Source organism: Pleurodeles waltl, chromosome 9 (genome assembly GCF_031143425.1).
Source record: "Pleurodeles waltl isolate 20211129_DDA chromosome 9, aPleWal1.hap1.20221129, whole genome shotgun sequence".
Classification (NCBI taxonomy): domain Eukaryota; kingdom Metazoa; phylum Chordata; class Amphibia; order Caudata; family Salamandridae; genus Pleurodeles; species Pleurodeles waltl.
This window is the reverse complement of record NC_090448.1, coordinates 346,425,194-346,441,982: the sequence shown is the minus strand read 5'-3', so window position 1 is coordinate 346,441,982 and position 16,789 is coordinate 346,425,194. Positions and strand designations below refer to the sequence as shown.

Genomic DNA, 16,789 nt, shown 5'->3' with positions numbered 1-16,789 from the left:
CTCCAAGACCTGGAACAACCTCCTCCCGTACCCCTAATGACCTCTTCTTCACTACTAGACTTCCACAAGAAGCTGAAGACTTTGCTATTCAACTAAAGCTAAAGATCTCTTTCGCTTGACTCACAACCACTCGCGCTCAGCCTATGCATCTGATCAAGCACTTGAAACCCACTTGCAGGTGACAAGTGCACTCAACAAACTGACTTAACATAACATTACATAACATAACTGATCCTGACAGGTGGTGTACGACCAGAAAAATCCTCTTGAGTTCCAGCCACTTCAAGAAGCATGGTGCATGCTGACCCAGGGTCCACAACCCCACCCTGCCATGCTAGAGGCAGTACACATGGTGATATCTGTGAGCCCCTGCACTAGCCTCCCTTTGATGGATGCTGCACTGAGACAGGGGCTTCCCTTTAAAAAAAACATTTGGAACCAAGGGCAATTAACAATTATAGAATGAAGGTTTCATGCGGTATATAATAGGTTAATTATGCATCAGTGACAGAAAGAAAAATGCAAACTTTTCTAATGTGAAACATTTACTGCTTCACAAAGGTGCTCAGTGCTCATATGTGCTTGATGGGTGAATAGAATGCAGTTTACATAAAGCAACACTGCAATAGAACCACATATGTTGACAATCTGCGGCACTCTATACACAACTTTTATAGGTCAGTGGGTGAGTAAATCCAAGCAGGTTCCATTTGCCATGTGCGTTGAAAGGGTTTTGACCCTGGATAATTAATTAATCATTATCAGGACAGTAGGAGGAAGAAGCGAACCCTGTAAGTTGCCAAACTTTCAGAAGGAATTTCCAGACAACTTAAGGACTTGAAACGTATGCTATAGTAAATTGTAATCTGTTGTGATTTAAAAAACTGGTAAACATGCATATAAATGTTCATGATGGTCCTTGGATGTTAATAGTAATGTTGAAATGATTGTCACTAAAATGGGTGGGCAGGGGCCAGTACTGCCATGAAAAAGCAGCGAGGAAGCATCTACCAAGGTAACAGCATTAGTTGGCGCCCTATCTAGTCGGCATCAGGATGCCGAATGCCGAATCCCACCTCTGACAGGGTGGGTGTGCTTCTAGAATGGCTAACTAAAGAGGTTTTGCCACTGCAGCACCTGGGGGCATGGGGGACTGGGATGCATGCTGCCCGTGTTGTCAATAAGACTGTGGTCCCATGGCCTTGGTCACAAAAATGCTTTAGGTTCTGCTGGGCTGGTTGCATGTGTGTGTGCTAACGTTATTGAAAAACCTACCAGAGGGGGCAAATCTGCTGATTAAACTGAGAGCTCAAGTACTTGGATACCCTCTTGGGCGATTAGTTTGCTAAACAAATCAATATAGCATAACATAACAAGGAGTGTGCTGTGGCCCTGCTGTCTTTAAAGCAATTGAGCTGAGTCTGTGTTCTCACCAAACAGGCAAGAGCTATTGAAGGACATGCCAACTAGGTAAGAGGAAATATCCTCGGAAGAAGCCTCTAAACCTCGCCCAGGCACGTCTCCTAGTGCCACACTGGTGCCAATTGACCGACCAAAGCACTCGGTGATTTCCAAATCACAGTGCTTCAAAAATAATTCCAGGTACTCCTGAGTGCAGAGAACCCGCTAACTGCAGACAAGTACTGGAATTATCTATTAAAAGTACTGCATCAGTGCTGAGAAATGCTGCTACTCTCCCCTTCAGTCCGAAGAACTGTGGGTACCTAATACCTGGCATAGTTGCTCAGCCTTTTAGCGTCAGAACAGCTGCTAAACCTTAATCCCGCAGTCTGAGAACTCCGCAGATTTAGATTCTTCCAGTGCAGAGGCCGCAGGGTCGTAAAGTCCACACCTCGTGAAGATGCCCCGCCCCTGCCTTTCAGCTTTGGAGGTGGTGAGAAGAGGCCGGGGGCGGGGACTCCGCCATCAGCTGCTTCCTACCAAGGAAGGGGCGGAGCCCGACCCCTGGAGTCTCATAAAGCAACAAGTAAAGCTACCGTCTGGTTGTTTCACTGCCGAGCTGTTTCAGGGGTCAGGACGGTCAGCGCGGATAAAGCAGCCCGGGACCATGCCCTCCGACATGTTGAGCCCGTTCCTGGAGCTGGACATGGACCTGTGCAAGGTGAGCACCGTCTCTGCCCCTCCAGGCACGCGTTATGCCGGGGGCGAAACTTAAAGCAGCTTATTAGTGGTATTAAACTGTGTTTGTGAAGCCGACCTATGCGCGCCTTGTCACTGTTTCCATATTTCTAGCTACTTTGTTTTACTTCTGCATGTTTTCAAATGTCCTCCTGCAGAGGGAACAATGTTTCACAACTTGCAATGAGTTTAGCGGACGTATCCTCTTTCCGGTCTCCGGTGTGCAGATTGTCTGCAGGCAGACGATTTTCTCAGCAGAATAGGACCAGGGACCTGCGTTAAGCTTTAGAGAGCAGTCAGCGGCTGGTACTCCAGAGTTGCGTATATAATGTGTAATTTGTGTTCCGTGTGTGTGTGGTTTTTTTGTGTTTTTTTTTATTTTATTTTTTAATAGACACGAATCACGTTATTTCTTAATATTAATCTGAAATAGTTCAAGATGCTTGTAATAAAGTTGTATTGTATTTTGTGTGTTTTCTGTTTAGCAATGCACGTTTTTACATTACTCCGCCCATGTCCCCAGAACCTCTGATGGGTGGGAGTCCCTGCCAAGAACACCTGGGACTATTGTATGCGATCTTAAAAGGTGCCTTTCGTACTTAGATGCAGTGCTCGTTTCTCTGGTGGGGCGGAGTGTTTGCGTGTTTAAAAAATTGACGAGAAGAACAAGAGCAGGATCAAGGTCTCATCTCCTGCGCGCGGCCGATTTAATTCTCTAATTCTAGTTCGGAATAGGCTTGGTCCAGCTTCCTGCGCCATTATTAGGTGCGCACTGGCTTATGACCTTCCGTTTGGGTTTCTCGACTTGATATTGTTGCAGTTTTGTCTAATACTTAACACTTTGTCCTGCGCCCTCCTCCCAAACAACGATTGTGCGCAAAGCGCGCTGGCGCTATGCATTCCGCCATTCACCCGGAATAACAGCAGGCGCTGAAGTAGAAAGGAGAGCAAGCTCTGCCTTTTAAGGTGCGGGGGTGCGCTTTTATTTTTGCCCACCAAACGTGCGCGAATGAAATAAACTGACTCCAGTCGGGTTGGCCTCTTACTTGCTATAGTATCGCGACTACTCTCCTTTCCGTTGCACCAAGTTCAAGTTGTCATCCAATTAGCGTCACACGGCACTAGTAACCAATGAGTGAGGCGCACCCTTGTTATCTCGAAAGGAAGCAGACCCACAGCTTAATAGGGTTCCCCTACCTCTTATCCTGAAAGGGGGTTTGAATTTCCCGCCCTCGTGTTTTCTCTTTGTTGGACTCATGCCACGCTGCGCTTCCATCTAGTACCAAACCAGTTTTTTGGAGCCTCCTGATTCGCGAGGCGCTCTGATTTCCATGTAACCAACTCCTAAACAGTACGCACCACTGAAGTGTAGAGGGGGGAGGGGGGGAGATGGCGCATGAAATCGATCTTGTGCCTCTTATAGGTGATCCAAGACTCTCGTGGCCAGGCACTACTGGCTGTTGTCTTGAAGTATTAATATTCTCCGGCGTTCTGCTTATCCGGGTGTGATCGTGGCCGTCTGTACATCCGGCGAAGCGCTGCGCCCTTTTCAGGACAGTATGGTATTGAAGTAGTTGTTCCTCTATATAAAACTTACAGTAATACCCAGGGGTCAGTGGGCCCTGCTGGTGGGTTACAGTGCACCTGCTGCGGCACCAACGGAGGGCACTCCCTTGAAACGCCCACTTCCTTCCTGTTAGTACACGCGGTTACACGTTAGCAAATTTCGTTTGAGAACTTGCCCAGGTGGGAAGTCAGGTCTTCTATATGTTATACGTTTGTATAGCGCTAGTTATCACCGGCTAGGGTAGCCCGGAGCCGGCGTATTTCCATGAGTCTAAATTGAGTGAGTCAGCCTCATATAAATTCAAGCCAGGTCTTCAGTTGATTGCAGAATTCTAGGAGCAAAAGGAGGCCCTGATGTCAAAACGGAGTTAATTGCAAGTGCCAGGCGCTTGTGAAATACTTTTGTAATGGATATAACTCTTAATGGTCTTACATCCTGTCCTAACTTTTCATTTGTTTGTGTTTACCACTTTTTCTTCGTTATGCTTGGTTGTCGCTTGCTATTTCCTGTTCCTCGTGTTTTTTCCTCGTCAGTGGAGCTTGGCCCAATTACTCCTCTTTTTTATTTTTTTTTACGCATTTTTTTATCTACCTTGTTTTGTGAGCAAGCATGTTTACCGGTCGTATGTGATTTTACTTTTGTTATCCTCCTTTCATTTAATCTCCTGGTGGCTACCCGCATTTATTATGTTGCTAATCTACCTCCCGCACGTCACTGCTTCCCTCAGGGGAATTTTAACATTAACCCCTAGGTTCAGACATGGCGACGAACACGTGTCCCCATAAGTGCCTGGCACAGCGCAGAGTCAGGAGAGATGTGCGTCTTGACCTGCCGTCTTACAGCAGGTTAGGAGCGCTCCCGCTCCCTGTCACGCGCCTCTGTACAGCACAGGATCAGGAGAAAACTCCCTACAAGACATGCCTGCAGAAAACAGGAAAAGCGGGAAGTATTTATTAGGGCGTTTACCTTGCAGGCGTCGGGCATCGGACTTAGCTACCAATGAACAGGAAGGTGACGAAGGCAGGATCTAGTGCTTAAAGGCCTTGGCTCGCATTTGTTAGGAGCATGGTGGCTGGGCACCTGTTGTGGCCTTTCCAAAACCTCAGTCCAGTGGGTTAGCACGGAGTGGTGCAGATACTGTACATTAATACAGACCCTTGTAAGTGACGCCATGCTTCAGGGTTCCCTTGCTCGCGTAGTCACCCCAGCCGCAGATTCGGGGTTTTCCAGTAGTGTAAAAAAAAAAATGTCCCGGACAAAGTTTCCTGTGCAGGCAATCGCATAATGCGCAGTTCGTCAACTTCTGTAGGACGCTGAGGCTAGAGCTCCGTAAAGCCTCTTTTATGCGTGGGAACAGGCAGCAGCGGTGAGGGGTTCTTTTAATTTCTTCTTCTGGGCAGCGTGATCAAAGAAAAGGTTCAGACTGTAGATGTTGCCATGTCAACGGCTAGCACCCAATGTGGGCTCTCCTTTTCGAGCGCAGTAAGTGTTAGCAGGGTGTATTGTTTAGGAGCCCTGCTGGAGATCACTTGTTGGCAATGGATACCATCATCTACATGTGAAACTCCATCTCCGCCCCTTCACTGAATAACATTTGATTGTTCCAGGTGTGAAAAAAGAAAATCACAAACTAAAGCTTGTTTTTTCCAATTCGCTTTATACATGTAACTCCCATTGTCTTAAGTGAATCCTTCAGGCAGTTCTGGCCACCCCAATGCTGCATTATGGGACTTGTATTTAAAGTGTTGTCTAAAAGGCAATGACTGTCGACAGAGGATTAATTATGCTTTACGTTTTTTTTGGGTTTGCCTTTCACATAGCTCTTGTGAAATCTCTTAACCCTCCTGTCTGCTACAAAAAGCATTGACAACGTCTAATAGCATTCACGGGAGCAATTTAACGTTGTTAACGTTTTTTAGACCTGTTGCACTGCTGTGCTGCACAACTTAAATAAGACATAAAACTCCAGGATGCAGCCAAGGTTTGCTAGCCATAGATTTTTTTTTTGATAACTTTAAGCTATGCTGCACAGTAGTTCGCGCTGCAGTTCAACACGTCTTGAATACAATAAAAAAAACACACCTCAGCCTTAAGCGAATCCTATTAGCTTTGCCAATGCTTGTTATTACACAGTGATAGTAGTCAACAAACTTTCGTAGCTTCCTTGCGCCCCTACCGGCGTGCACAAGCTTCCAGCAGCATACCCCTGAAAGGACCGCTTTTAAGCACCCTTGGCCAATAAAGCAAGCGTAGGGCGGCAGCTGTAGAAGCACGAATCTTGCACGCCGAAGACGGCAACAGTTTCAAAGAGCAAGCAGCCCTTTCACACCAGCTGCAGCACATCCGGAACGTCACAGGAAGCAACTGTGGGCACTCCAACTTCGAATCGAAGAGAACACGAGCGGGCTTCCTCCAGGCGCGCAGTGCTCAGACGTCCAAAACGCAGCAGATAAACACCACATGCAGCTGCAGTGTGAATGCTAACCGCCCCTTCACCCCCGACAGATAGAAACACGCAGGTGTCGCGCAGGCAAGTTAAGCCTCAATGGTGTGAAGTGGAGGAATGTGTTTTGAGATGGCGGTTGTGTTGCTTGGTGATGGCAATCTGAGGCCGATGTACCCCCTTTTTTTAGAGGCGCAGGCGTGTGAATAAAATAAGGGCAATGACATAACTGCCCGCGGCCTTTCCAAACGTTGTTTTAATTGGCACCTGCTTAACGGAAGTGACGTAGAATGGATAAGTAATTTACATTTTGGGTAATAAAAGGATGCCCAACGTACAGCTTCTGCCCCAGCCCTTGGGGTGCAGTGTGTACTTGTAGGTGAGGCGTTGTTGAGGACTTTTCCTACAGCGTAGCTCAGTGCAATGTCAGATCGTCTCCTTCAACCACAGACATTGTACCGCACGCGCAGAGTGGGCTCTGGCCAAGGGCCCCAGCCTTTCAGCGGGGCCTCGATAGATCGGCTCTGTTTCCCACACAATTCTTGCCCTGATGACCTTAAATTTTATAACCAAGATTATTTTAAAGGTCACTTCCTCGACTGACATTTTGCGGAGAAATGGTCTGTTTGCTTTTCTGCACTATGCGACGTCCATAAACATTTCCTTTTAGATGAGGATAGGACCTGTTATATTAAAAACACACATGACTACCCCTAAGTATTACATAGAAACACATGGAGAGGTTAATACTGGCCCCCCCTTTGCAGCGTCCGTGACCTAGTAAAAGAGCACTAAATAGGTAAAATTGGATAATAAATCCAAAGCTGCTCCGAACAGGGCCCCCAAAGTATGTCTGGCCCAGGGTCCTAAACCTTTTCACGTTTGTTTTACATCCAGCTCAAGTTATAAGGGTCCTTCTCAGTTATCCAGCTTAGTTATGAGAGCCTCGATCAAATACCATTCTGTTTTAAATACATTTATTATATGCATATGTGCTTGCAGGGGCTTTCGCAGCCCTCTTCTTCCATTTGTCTGATGTGTAGTGTCATTCACGCACACAGCATGTGGCAAAGGGCCAGTCCACTTAAGCCAAAGGCTTGCCTCTGTGAGTGACAGAATTTCTCTGCACAATGTGCCTATCCACCCCCATCAATGCCAACAGTTATTAATGCAGTGTTTACTTTTACTTTAAATATACATGTTATGCCTTTCGACAACACTTGTTCCCGTGCATTCATAATCCAAATAAGCATCGCCAAAGCCCATGAAAGCATCCACTGCCAGGGCTATTGGCTTTGTCAATGCTTGTTTAAATTTATTTTTCGTTGTGCACAGCGGGAGCTGGGCGTGGCTTGGTGGTTAGTACAGAGTGGGTTTATTGCATACAGTAGCTAGTAGCAAATACTCTAAAATATTTAATTTTTTTTTGCTATAAAACTATGTGCCAGCTAATTGTGTTTCTGAATGTTTTAAGGACTGCCATTAAGATCTCCCAATTTATATTGAGTTCGGCTTAATACATTGATCTAATCAGTTTGTCTTCTCCCTGCAGGATTTCCTGAAGTTAAGCATGCTGGAGGATCCAGTCTCATTTGCCAGAAGCATTCGGGGCACACCTGGCACTTTCCAGCGGGCGCTTTCCGCCTGCCCATCAGCCCTTTCTGGCATGGAACGCACTGGTGGCAGTAGCAGCAGTATTGACCGGCTGAGCGACTCCTCTCTATGGCCACTACAAAACCACTGGAGCCGCGAGGCAGAACTACCCCGCACAGGCCTGCTGCACAGCATACCATTCCGTGTGGACCGCTCCGTCAGCATGATCGAGAGTCCTTGCATGCCCCCGCCTGGCCTGAGCCTGCCCACCACCACACCTGGCCTCTCGTCTCGTTACAAGACTGAGCAATGCCGCACCTACCGGGAGAACGCTACCTGCAAGTATGGTGCCAAGTGCCAGTTTGCTCATGGTCCAGAGGAGCTTCGTGGGCTCAGCCGTCACCCCAAGTACAAGACTGAGCTGTGCCGCACCTTCCACACCATAGGCTTCTGCCCTTATGGTGCCCGATGTCACTTTATTCACAATGCTGAGGAGCAGCGCTTCAGTAGCAGCGCCCGTCCACCTCTCTTGCGCCAGAGTGTGAGCTTTGCCGGAAGCCCTTCGGCCTCAGCCTTCTCAGACCTGCTAGACCTTAAAGAGCCCCTCAGTTTCTCCCGTGCTAACTCCACATCTCCTCCGCCGTCTACATCCCATAGTCCCCAGCAGCAATCTCCAGTCTTCCCAGAACCACGTGGCTTCTCCAGCAGCGAAGACCCCCTGGGCTCCCACATTGGTGGCCCACCTCGATTCTATGCCTCTACTGCCCTTTCTGGGAAGGAGATCGGTTGCCAGCTCCGCACGCCTGGTGGTTGTAGCAATGGAGGCACATCTTCATCCTTCTTCTCAACCTCTCTGAGTTCAGATGTGGTGGCTCCTGGAAGCCTCCTTGCAACCCTCAAGGGCCGGAATGCCTTCTCCTTCCCCAGCCTCCCGCTGCAGCTCTGCCGAACCCCATCCCGGGATTCGCTGTCCGACCAGGAGCAAGATGGGTACAGCAGCTCTGGGGGCAGCAGCAGCAGTGGCTCAGAGTCTCCAGGGTGTGAAGGGGCTGGTCGCCGGCTCCCCATCTTCAGTCGCATCTCCTTCCCAGAGGACTAAAGTGGCCTGGACTTGAGTTCGACTTGACAAGGATTAAGTTACTGTACCCAGCTAATCCTGTTGCCTGTACTTGCCTAACCTGCACTGTAAAGACCAGGTGCTAGACTCTTGCAATGGGGTAGAGCAACAAGTTTTTAGGGTCTGTACTGATCAACTGGGGTTCTGCACACTTGAACTGAAACGTCCCTTGGAAAGGAAGTGAAGTTGGTTTAGACTTTTAAAGAGCCTTGTTATGATAGGCTTGGGCTGGACTACACACTCCAACATAGTTTTAGGGGTGGTTCACATGTACTTGCCATACGGTGCTTGATGATGAATAATGTCTGTCTTGTCATGTCTCTTATCTATTTTCCCTCTTTACCGCCCTTTCCCACCCATTGATCCACCATGGCCTTAATGCATTGACGTTTTCCAAGTGTTAATGAGGTGCTTGTTTAATGAGTATTATAACTTTTTTTTTGTCCATTTATTTGCCATGCAAGCACGACTCTGCAATGAATATAATCTTACCAGGGGTAGCTAAAGTGACCATTCCTTTAACACATGTTTAAAGCATGAGCACATTATTATGGGAAGGGCCAAAAAGACACTGTAAGGAATGCCTGCACATACAATGACAACCAGTGGGGTCCCAACAAATCGAGCTAAGAAGGTATTTACTCATGGTCAACATCGGGGGTGGTGCCTTCAGTATGGAAGTAACAAAACTTGCTACAATTTGTTAGATTTAGCAAACAATGTTGGCATTGTTTAAGATGCAAAAGTGCCATTTGGCCATAGTTGTAATATAGTTCAGCGACCCCTAGAAGTACTTCCTGTTACAGAGGTCTTCAGTTGCAACTTGTGTGCACAGTTGGTCAATGTTTCACCACATTCTATCCAAGGTGGAGCTCAGACTTGTGGCTTCATAATGTTTTTACCATCACTACTGTTCAGGGATGAAGTTCAGTGATGGCCGCTGGCAGTTTGTGTTCCCCTTTTTTTTTTTTTTTTTTTTTTTTTTTTTTTTACAAGTTCTTTCCTGGATGATCCACCACATACTGTCTTGTCTGTCTACTGTTCTAGTCGTAAGCTATTAATGAATGTAGTCCCATGGACTCTGGAACGGCCACAGCTTCACTATGTTGGACAGTTCATAGTACATGGGGAGGTATAGCTCCCGTAGCAGTTGTAGCACTGCACTTATGTAGTTGAGCTGAATTAACCAGCACCTGTAGATCTTGGCAGTCAGTGGGTAATTACCAACTTAACGGTACCGAAAATAAAATACCACCTTTGCTATGACTGATGCTACTTCCTATTGTGGTGGTTGGTCTGTCACGCTAAACTATTTTGGTTTTGAACAGTACAAGGCAGCATCAGTAGTGTGGCATAACTTACATGATTCTAGTTTAGCATGGTTTTCCTTTAACTTCAGAGCCAGTTTCCTCCTGTTATCTCCGCTCAGGCACTTGAATTGTTTGCATAATTATTTATTTGTATATTTATTGCCCTCCCCGTTGCCTGGAGATATTTGACAAACCATGGCTGAACACAAAAGTAGGCCAGACTTTTTGCTGCGGTTCTCTGATTGTAAAACTTCAATATCGTACCCATGTGCCTGGAATGACTCATTAAGTCTGCTTTGTTTGGTACACGGGTTGGCCCTTAAGTACGTCAGCTTAGTCTCGGCTCAATCTTTATTGGCTGGGGCTAAGGAAAAGCTGCAATCTATTATGCCGGTGTTTGGCAAGAGTGTAGTGTGCCCCTGTCCTTGGTGCCATGGATAACCTCGCCACTGAACCATAAAAGCAAATCTTTTGGGGGCACCCAGGTTAGACCTCATAATGGGGAAGTAGGCACCATGACCTACATCTGCTGGGCCATTGAGCTAGCTTGTGTAGATTTAGTGCTACAGAGTGTGAGCTTCTCAATTCACTTAACAGTTTCTCTTTTTTTTTTTTTTTTTTTTAACCTAGGGCATGAGTTATGTGCACTAGTTTATATGTGGCCTTTGTACCCACGCAGGACTGGTGGGGTTCCAGTCCCTCTTTGTGCTATGCACGAATCTCATGAGGCTTAATATAGTACCTGCTAGTAGATCAGTTATTCTGGTTTGGGGGTCCACTTTTTATTCCTTCTTAACCTACATTGCACAATTTAGACTGAAGATTGGCAGGGAGGGTGCAGCTATACAATCTCCTGCCACCGTTGCTTCTGTCCATAAATTTGTGACCCAAATGAATTTATTATGGGATTGTCAGACTGACTCCTCGTTCCCTGTAATTAAACCATGTTTTCCTCCCAAATAATGAACTTCCTCTATTATCGAGGTGTTGTCTCAGGATATAAATACTTCTTTATGCAAGACCTTTCTTGTAAATGAACCAAAAAAGGTAGTGATGTAAAATATTAGTGATGTTTTGGTGTAAAATATTTTAGTTAAAATAGTTTTGACTCGTTCTTTTGATAATTTCCCAGTAAATAGCTGGTTATGAATAATGCTTTCTTTTTTACTTGCCATGTTTTAATTTATTTTAAGTTTTTATTTTGTTTTATTTAAGAATGTTGCAGTGTTTTCCATATAGAGGGGTGTGCCTTCTTAATATATTCAGTTTTCTGCATTGTTTTTGTGTTGAAATAAAATCTTTATTTGAATGACAATTGTCCCAAGATCATTTGTGTATGGCGAAAACCATCTGCCTCCTGGATTCAATTGGAACATATTTGCTCATTCCACTATTTCGAATTTCTGACTAAAAATTCGACCCGCCAGGAGATGTTAAAACTGAGTTTAGCATGTGCTCCTGAGCTGTAGAGTTGGCTAGCAAAGTAGCCTGCACTGTAACTTCTTCTGGAGTGGGCCTGCTATAGGCTATACACGTCTAGACTCAGGAGGGGACGTTACATGACGGTTTGATTCAAAGAGGTGCTGGGGGGAACTGAGACCAGACCAAAGCAGGATCATCGGAGGGCCACAGGAAAGACCACCTTCGAGACTAGATAGAAATATCTATTTCCCTATTCTAACCCTTTACTGCCCCTGTGGGTCCTACATGTAGATCCACAAGGAGATCTTTATTTAACTGCAACGACTATCGCTAATCGGTCGGTGGTGGCTGGTAAATTTAGGAGGGGGCCAGAACACACATGCACACTCGCACACATCCATTCACAGCACTCATTATCAAATATTGCAAACATGCACGCATGCCCCAAACATTCATTTAAAAAAACGCAATCTCTTACCTTCAGCTCTCCCTCAGAGGTCCCAGCAGGGTTGGTACGGCTGTCTTTCCCTCACCTGCGGACCTTACCTCAGCCATTGAGGGAAGGCAGCAGTCCCAACTAAGTCAGAGTGGGATGGGGTCAATGAGACCGACACTCGCGCTGGCCGCTTCAGGGCTTAAACCTGAAGCACCCAGGTCTGAGTCAGTGGGTGATGCTTTCCTCGTCCCTGAGGGGGGAGGGCCTCGAGGCATCTTAAAGCTGACGAGGTCACGCCCATAGGAGTTGCCACCTCTTGAGCCCAGCAAAGTTCAGCTCAGGCAGCCAGGACTCTGCGCAAATCACTCAAGTCTCGCTCCTGGCTGCCTGACCTGAAGATAAAATGTCTTAGGCTGACCTTTGCTCAGCCTGACAGGCCCTCTTCATGAGGGTCAAAAGGTGGGGGGTGGCCCTTCTGCCCCAATGGAGGTGCTGCTGCTGACTCATCCCATAGGAAATGGTAGAATGGTCCCAAGGTATTAACTGCTACATTGTTTCGTTGAGCCTTTCCGGACCAAATGAGCTCCTTGATATAGAACATTGGCCGCAATAACACAATACCTGTAAGAGCACCAGCCTACTGCGGTTTGGTTCTGTGTAAGACACCGTGCTGCCACCTCACGCAGTGGTGTACTCAAGACCTTTGAGGCTTGATAGTGTGGGAAGTGTACCCTGTTAAGTCTAAGACTCACCCCTCAAGGGACAATCCCTAGACTCCACAGTTTCCACCTACTGAATCACCACATTATCCGTTTCTTGGTCAACTTAGCACTTCCTCCAAACACCCTAGCTCATTATCCCCACTGATCTTTCCACGTTGTAGTTTCTGCGTCTTCTTTCCAATCCACCACTCAACATCACTATTGACCCACTGCCTAAACCCTCAGCAAAAACAGTTGGCCTTAAGGTGCCCACCTACAAGACAGGAAACGTAATACCAAAACACAAACTAGTTTCAAAGGCAAGTCTTACTGAGTAGAAACTGCCTGGCAAAATCACAAGTCCACATCATCAAACGAACTGCGCACAGCTGCACCACCGGACACAAAACCACATTCTTACTAAAAGGGACCTGTGACACTAGGGAAAGCTCTAAACCATTAGGCTTGCCTGTAAAACTCTTCTGTGTTTTCTCATCCTACTTGGAATGCATATCCACCTCAATTTTTTCCAAACCCAGAAGCTGGGTACCCAGACTATTTCTCAGATGCTCATGTAATGCCTGGTGGCAATTTGTGTTCTTGTGTAAGGAACTCCTAGCTTGCAGTTTCTGCCCACAGTGGCCGTCCTGTACTCTAGCGAGGGTATCCTTTCTCGGGAACCTCTCCTCGGTAGAAGCCCACTGCAATGTAAAAAATGCTTCAACGCAAGATAATGGAAGTAATGCTGCCACAGTAAGGAATGGACTAAATGCGAAACCAAACATTCACCCCAGTCACAAGTCTCTTGCTCACCATGCCGCCCCAGTTTGGACCCAGCAATATGCAAATAAGCCTTGACTCTGTTCCCCATGGGAACAGTCCAGCCTGAACTATCAGGCCAGGTCCTCCCTGGACAGGAAACAAGCATCCTGGGACCAGTTTCAGGGTATCACCCTTAATCAGCCAGGCTAGCTTGAATCCAGTGAGCCCGGGACCCACATCTGGGCATTCCCGCACACTCATGGCGACGAAAGCAAAAAAACACAAATAATAGATGGAATGTAGAACCAATCATACCCCCATCATAGTGAGTAATCCTGGCAGCTGACCAGCTAGGGATATTTTTGGGATACAAACCTTCCACAGAACCATAATGTTAACCGTGTTATTCTAGCGGGAAAAGAGAATGCAACGGTCCAACCCTACAAGTCTTTAAAAACCACTATCCAGCTGCCATTGTTGTCTTGCTCATGGACACTTTGACCCCCAACTGATCGCCCCCTTCACGAATTCCTCTCCAAGAACTGTTTAGCAATGCTCACAATACTTGGCCTTATTAGACACCAACACCAAGATGCAAATGAATCTCCTTCAAGACAGACTTTAAAAAAAAACTTTGAAAGTAAGCACAACTGAAGGATCTCGTTGATAAATTGTTCTTTGAAGCCCAGGTGCAGGGGGTATATTTGGCAGGATTCCTAGAGCACACATTTTTTTTTTTTTCTTCTAAAAGTTGTTCCTTTTTTGATCCACCATATGCTCCTGCTTTGTTGAGGGAGCTGGTGTTTCACTTGCTACAGAGTTACTGTGTACCTTGAACTTCTCGCGCACCTATCAGTACTGCAGAGGCTATAAAACCCAGTTTTCAGGCTCACATAGGTCTTTCACAAAGACAACCAGCAGTGAACAGACGAAGGCGATGCACTGGCTTCCTGTGAAAAAGTGCCTTCAGTTCAAGGTGTTGTGCGGCCTACTGCGATTTTCTTTTCCCCTGGTTTACTGCGTGGCCCATAACATAAATAACATCGAATTAGAAGATAAAGCGGAACCGTAGAAGGTACCTGTTCATTCCTTCCTGAAAGAGCCGACAGAAGCGCGTGATACTGGGAAAGTAGTTTCTCAAGCTTGATAAATCATGGAAGGAGTCTGCTAGGGTCCTTTCAATCTCTGCCATTCAACACATATTCAAGGCTCCTCCGGGAATTCCCCACCACGTCAACTTATTCTGACGCAGACTCCATCTGTGTGAAGGGCTGGAACTAAGTGAACAGGCAGAAACTGGCTCGAGCTGGCCAAACACCTCCCAGCTGAGATCAGCAAGCGAAGTCTTGGTGTTGCTCTACGAACAGCAGTTTAAAACTTATGTGCAGTCCTGATTGTGAGCTATAGGGAGGGGTGGGACTTTCAAGGTTTTGCAAAGGCCCCCCAACAGGTTCACAATCACGCACCCTCGTTTTTGACTAATCTTTCTCTATGCCTAATGTGATTCCCCCCTACACAAATAATTGCCCACCCATAACGCTAGACGTCAATATAAACGGGCCCTATTATTACAATTTTCTTGTCCACAAAAGCAGCTATGAATGTACTTGCGCTCTTAAAAATTCCTTTCATCCGCTCTGTTGCATCAGCTTAAGCTTTTGTGCGCCTGGCCGTTATTAACCAGATAACAGGACTTCTCACTATATTAACGGGCAGAAGCAAGTTAGTTTACAGCCAATGCTAAACAAAAGAAAATGCCCACGGATAGAGCGAGTGCTGTAAGATCCCGGAGGCGGGGTTCTCCCTTGACATGACTGTCTGTTTCAGCCCCCCCCCCCCCCCCCCACCACCCCCCAAACAAAACATACACTAAACAAAAAAGTTGAGCCCTCTCGCAAGCATTCCTTTATCCACATGGCATGGGGACTTGAAGCCAGGTAGGTTTTTGCATGTGTGCTGCAGTGGATTCTTTGGATTTCATTAGTTATAGACCGGGACTAGAGCTTAAACTGTGATCCAGGGCCAATCGCTGTACCGCAATTTCCCTCCATATCAAACCAGCATGGATGACCTTGAAAGTCGCTTTGCGCATACCTATATCCACACACGGGCCCTAATGGACTGCTTCATCAATGTAGGCCTATGCAGAAATTATAGCTAACTTTTTCTTCTTCAGTGTTTTGTTACTAACTAGAACTTCAACAACCCGTGTAAATTATGTGATGTTGATAGAAAAAAAATGTAATGGCCTAACAATAAAGAATATATTAATTACATTAGTGCAAAATGAAAATGTATCTTCTTGTCTAATCAAAGTAATCATAGTCCGATATGTGAACAGATAATGTAGCATCTTCCCAATAAGGTGTCGTGGATTTGATAGCTGATGGGATAAAAATCAAAGTTCTTGTTCCCAAAAGGTAAAGCGGTATTAAGGGCAAATGACTTGAATATCACAAGATAATGAGTATCTGATATCAAGAATAGCATTGTATATTGCTGACCAAAATTTGAATACAAGGTGGTATTCTACGAGGTGTTTCAAGGTACCATTTGCAACACTGTAATTTCAGTATATTGCTAGTACGTTCTAAGTGTGTGTACTTTGTGAAATTGCTGATTTTTAAGCAGGATTTCATTTTAGTGTATCATAGGGCTCAATTTTCTTATTGAGTGGCCTTTGCCCATACCAGACTCTAAGAACTTGGAGGTCTAAAATAAAAGCACATAGGTCCTCATTGCAACCCTGGCGGTAAACGCCGCCTACTGCTGCGCTAACGGCCGCTAAGATACCGTGACCGCAGCAGTAATCTGCCACGGGTATCATGACCCCCACATAGAATACTGCCACAAAACAGGCACCCTCAGAAGTCTGCCAGACCAAAGGTCAGTGATAAACTGGAGATAGGAAAACCCCAACCGTTACAACAACACATCTGTCCACAGTATCCCAATCCACAAATCAATGCAGCGGTCTTTCAACCGCGGTAAGCCATTGGCGGTACACACCGCTGCGCTCAAAATACACACACTTGCAAGACACCACCACATTGGACAATTCAAACTACATACACCTGACGCCCCTACACACACCACACCAATATAAAACACACACCCACATTACCCACAACCCTTTATGAGGGAAAAAAAAAAATTGCTAAGAGAAGCCAGGAGCACCCACTCAATCTGAGCCACAGAACACCATCACCCATAGATTGGAGTGGTGCAGATTGTTTTTGATTATAGTGGGTGTTGGAAATGGCCCTTTTTGCAGGGTTATCCCCAAACCTTTTGCCTTC

General features: G+C 46.2%; 1 protein-coding gene across 1 annotated transcript; it reads left to right on the top strand.

Moving 5' to 3' along the window:
- The first annotated feature begins 1,967 nt into the window (after window positions 1–1,967).
- On the top strand, window positions 1,968–11,491 carry LOC138259298 (mRNA decay activator protein ZFP36L1-like). The gene is made up of 2 exons (XM_069206919.1): window positions 1,968–2,122; window positions 7,702–11,491. Exons 1-2 carry the CDS (start codon window positions 2,069–2,071, stop codon window positions 8,839–8,841), a joined length of 1,194 nt encoding a protein of 397 aa, XP_069063020.1. The 5' UTR covers window positions 1,968–2,068; the 3' UTR covers window positions 8,842–11,491.
- The last annotated feature ends 5,298 nt before the right edge of the window (window positions 11,492–16,789 follow it).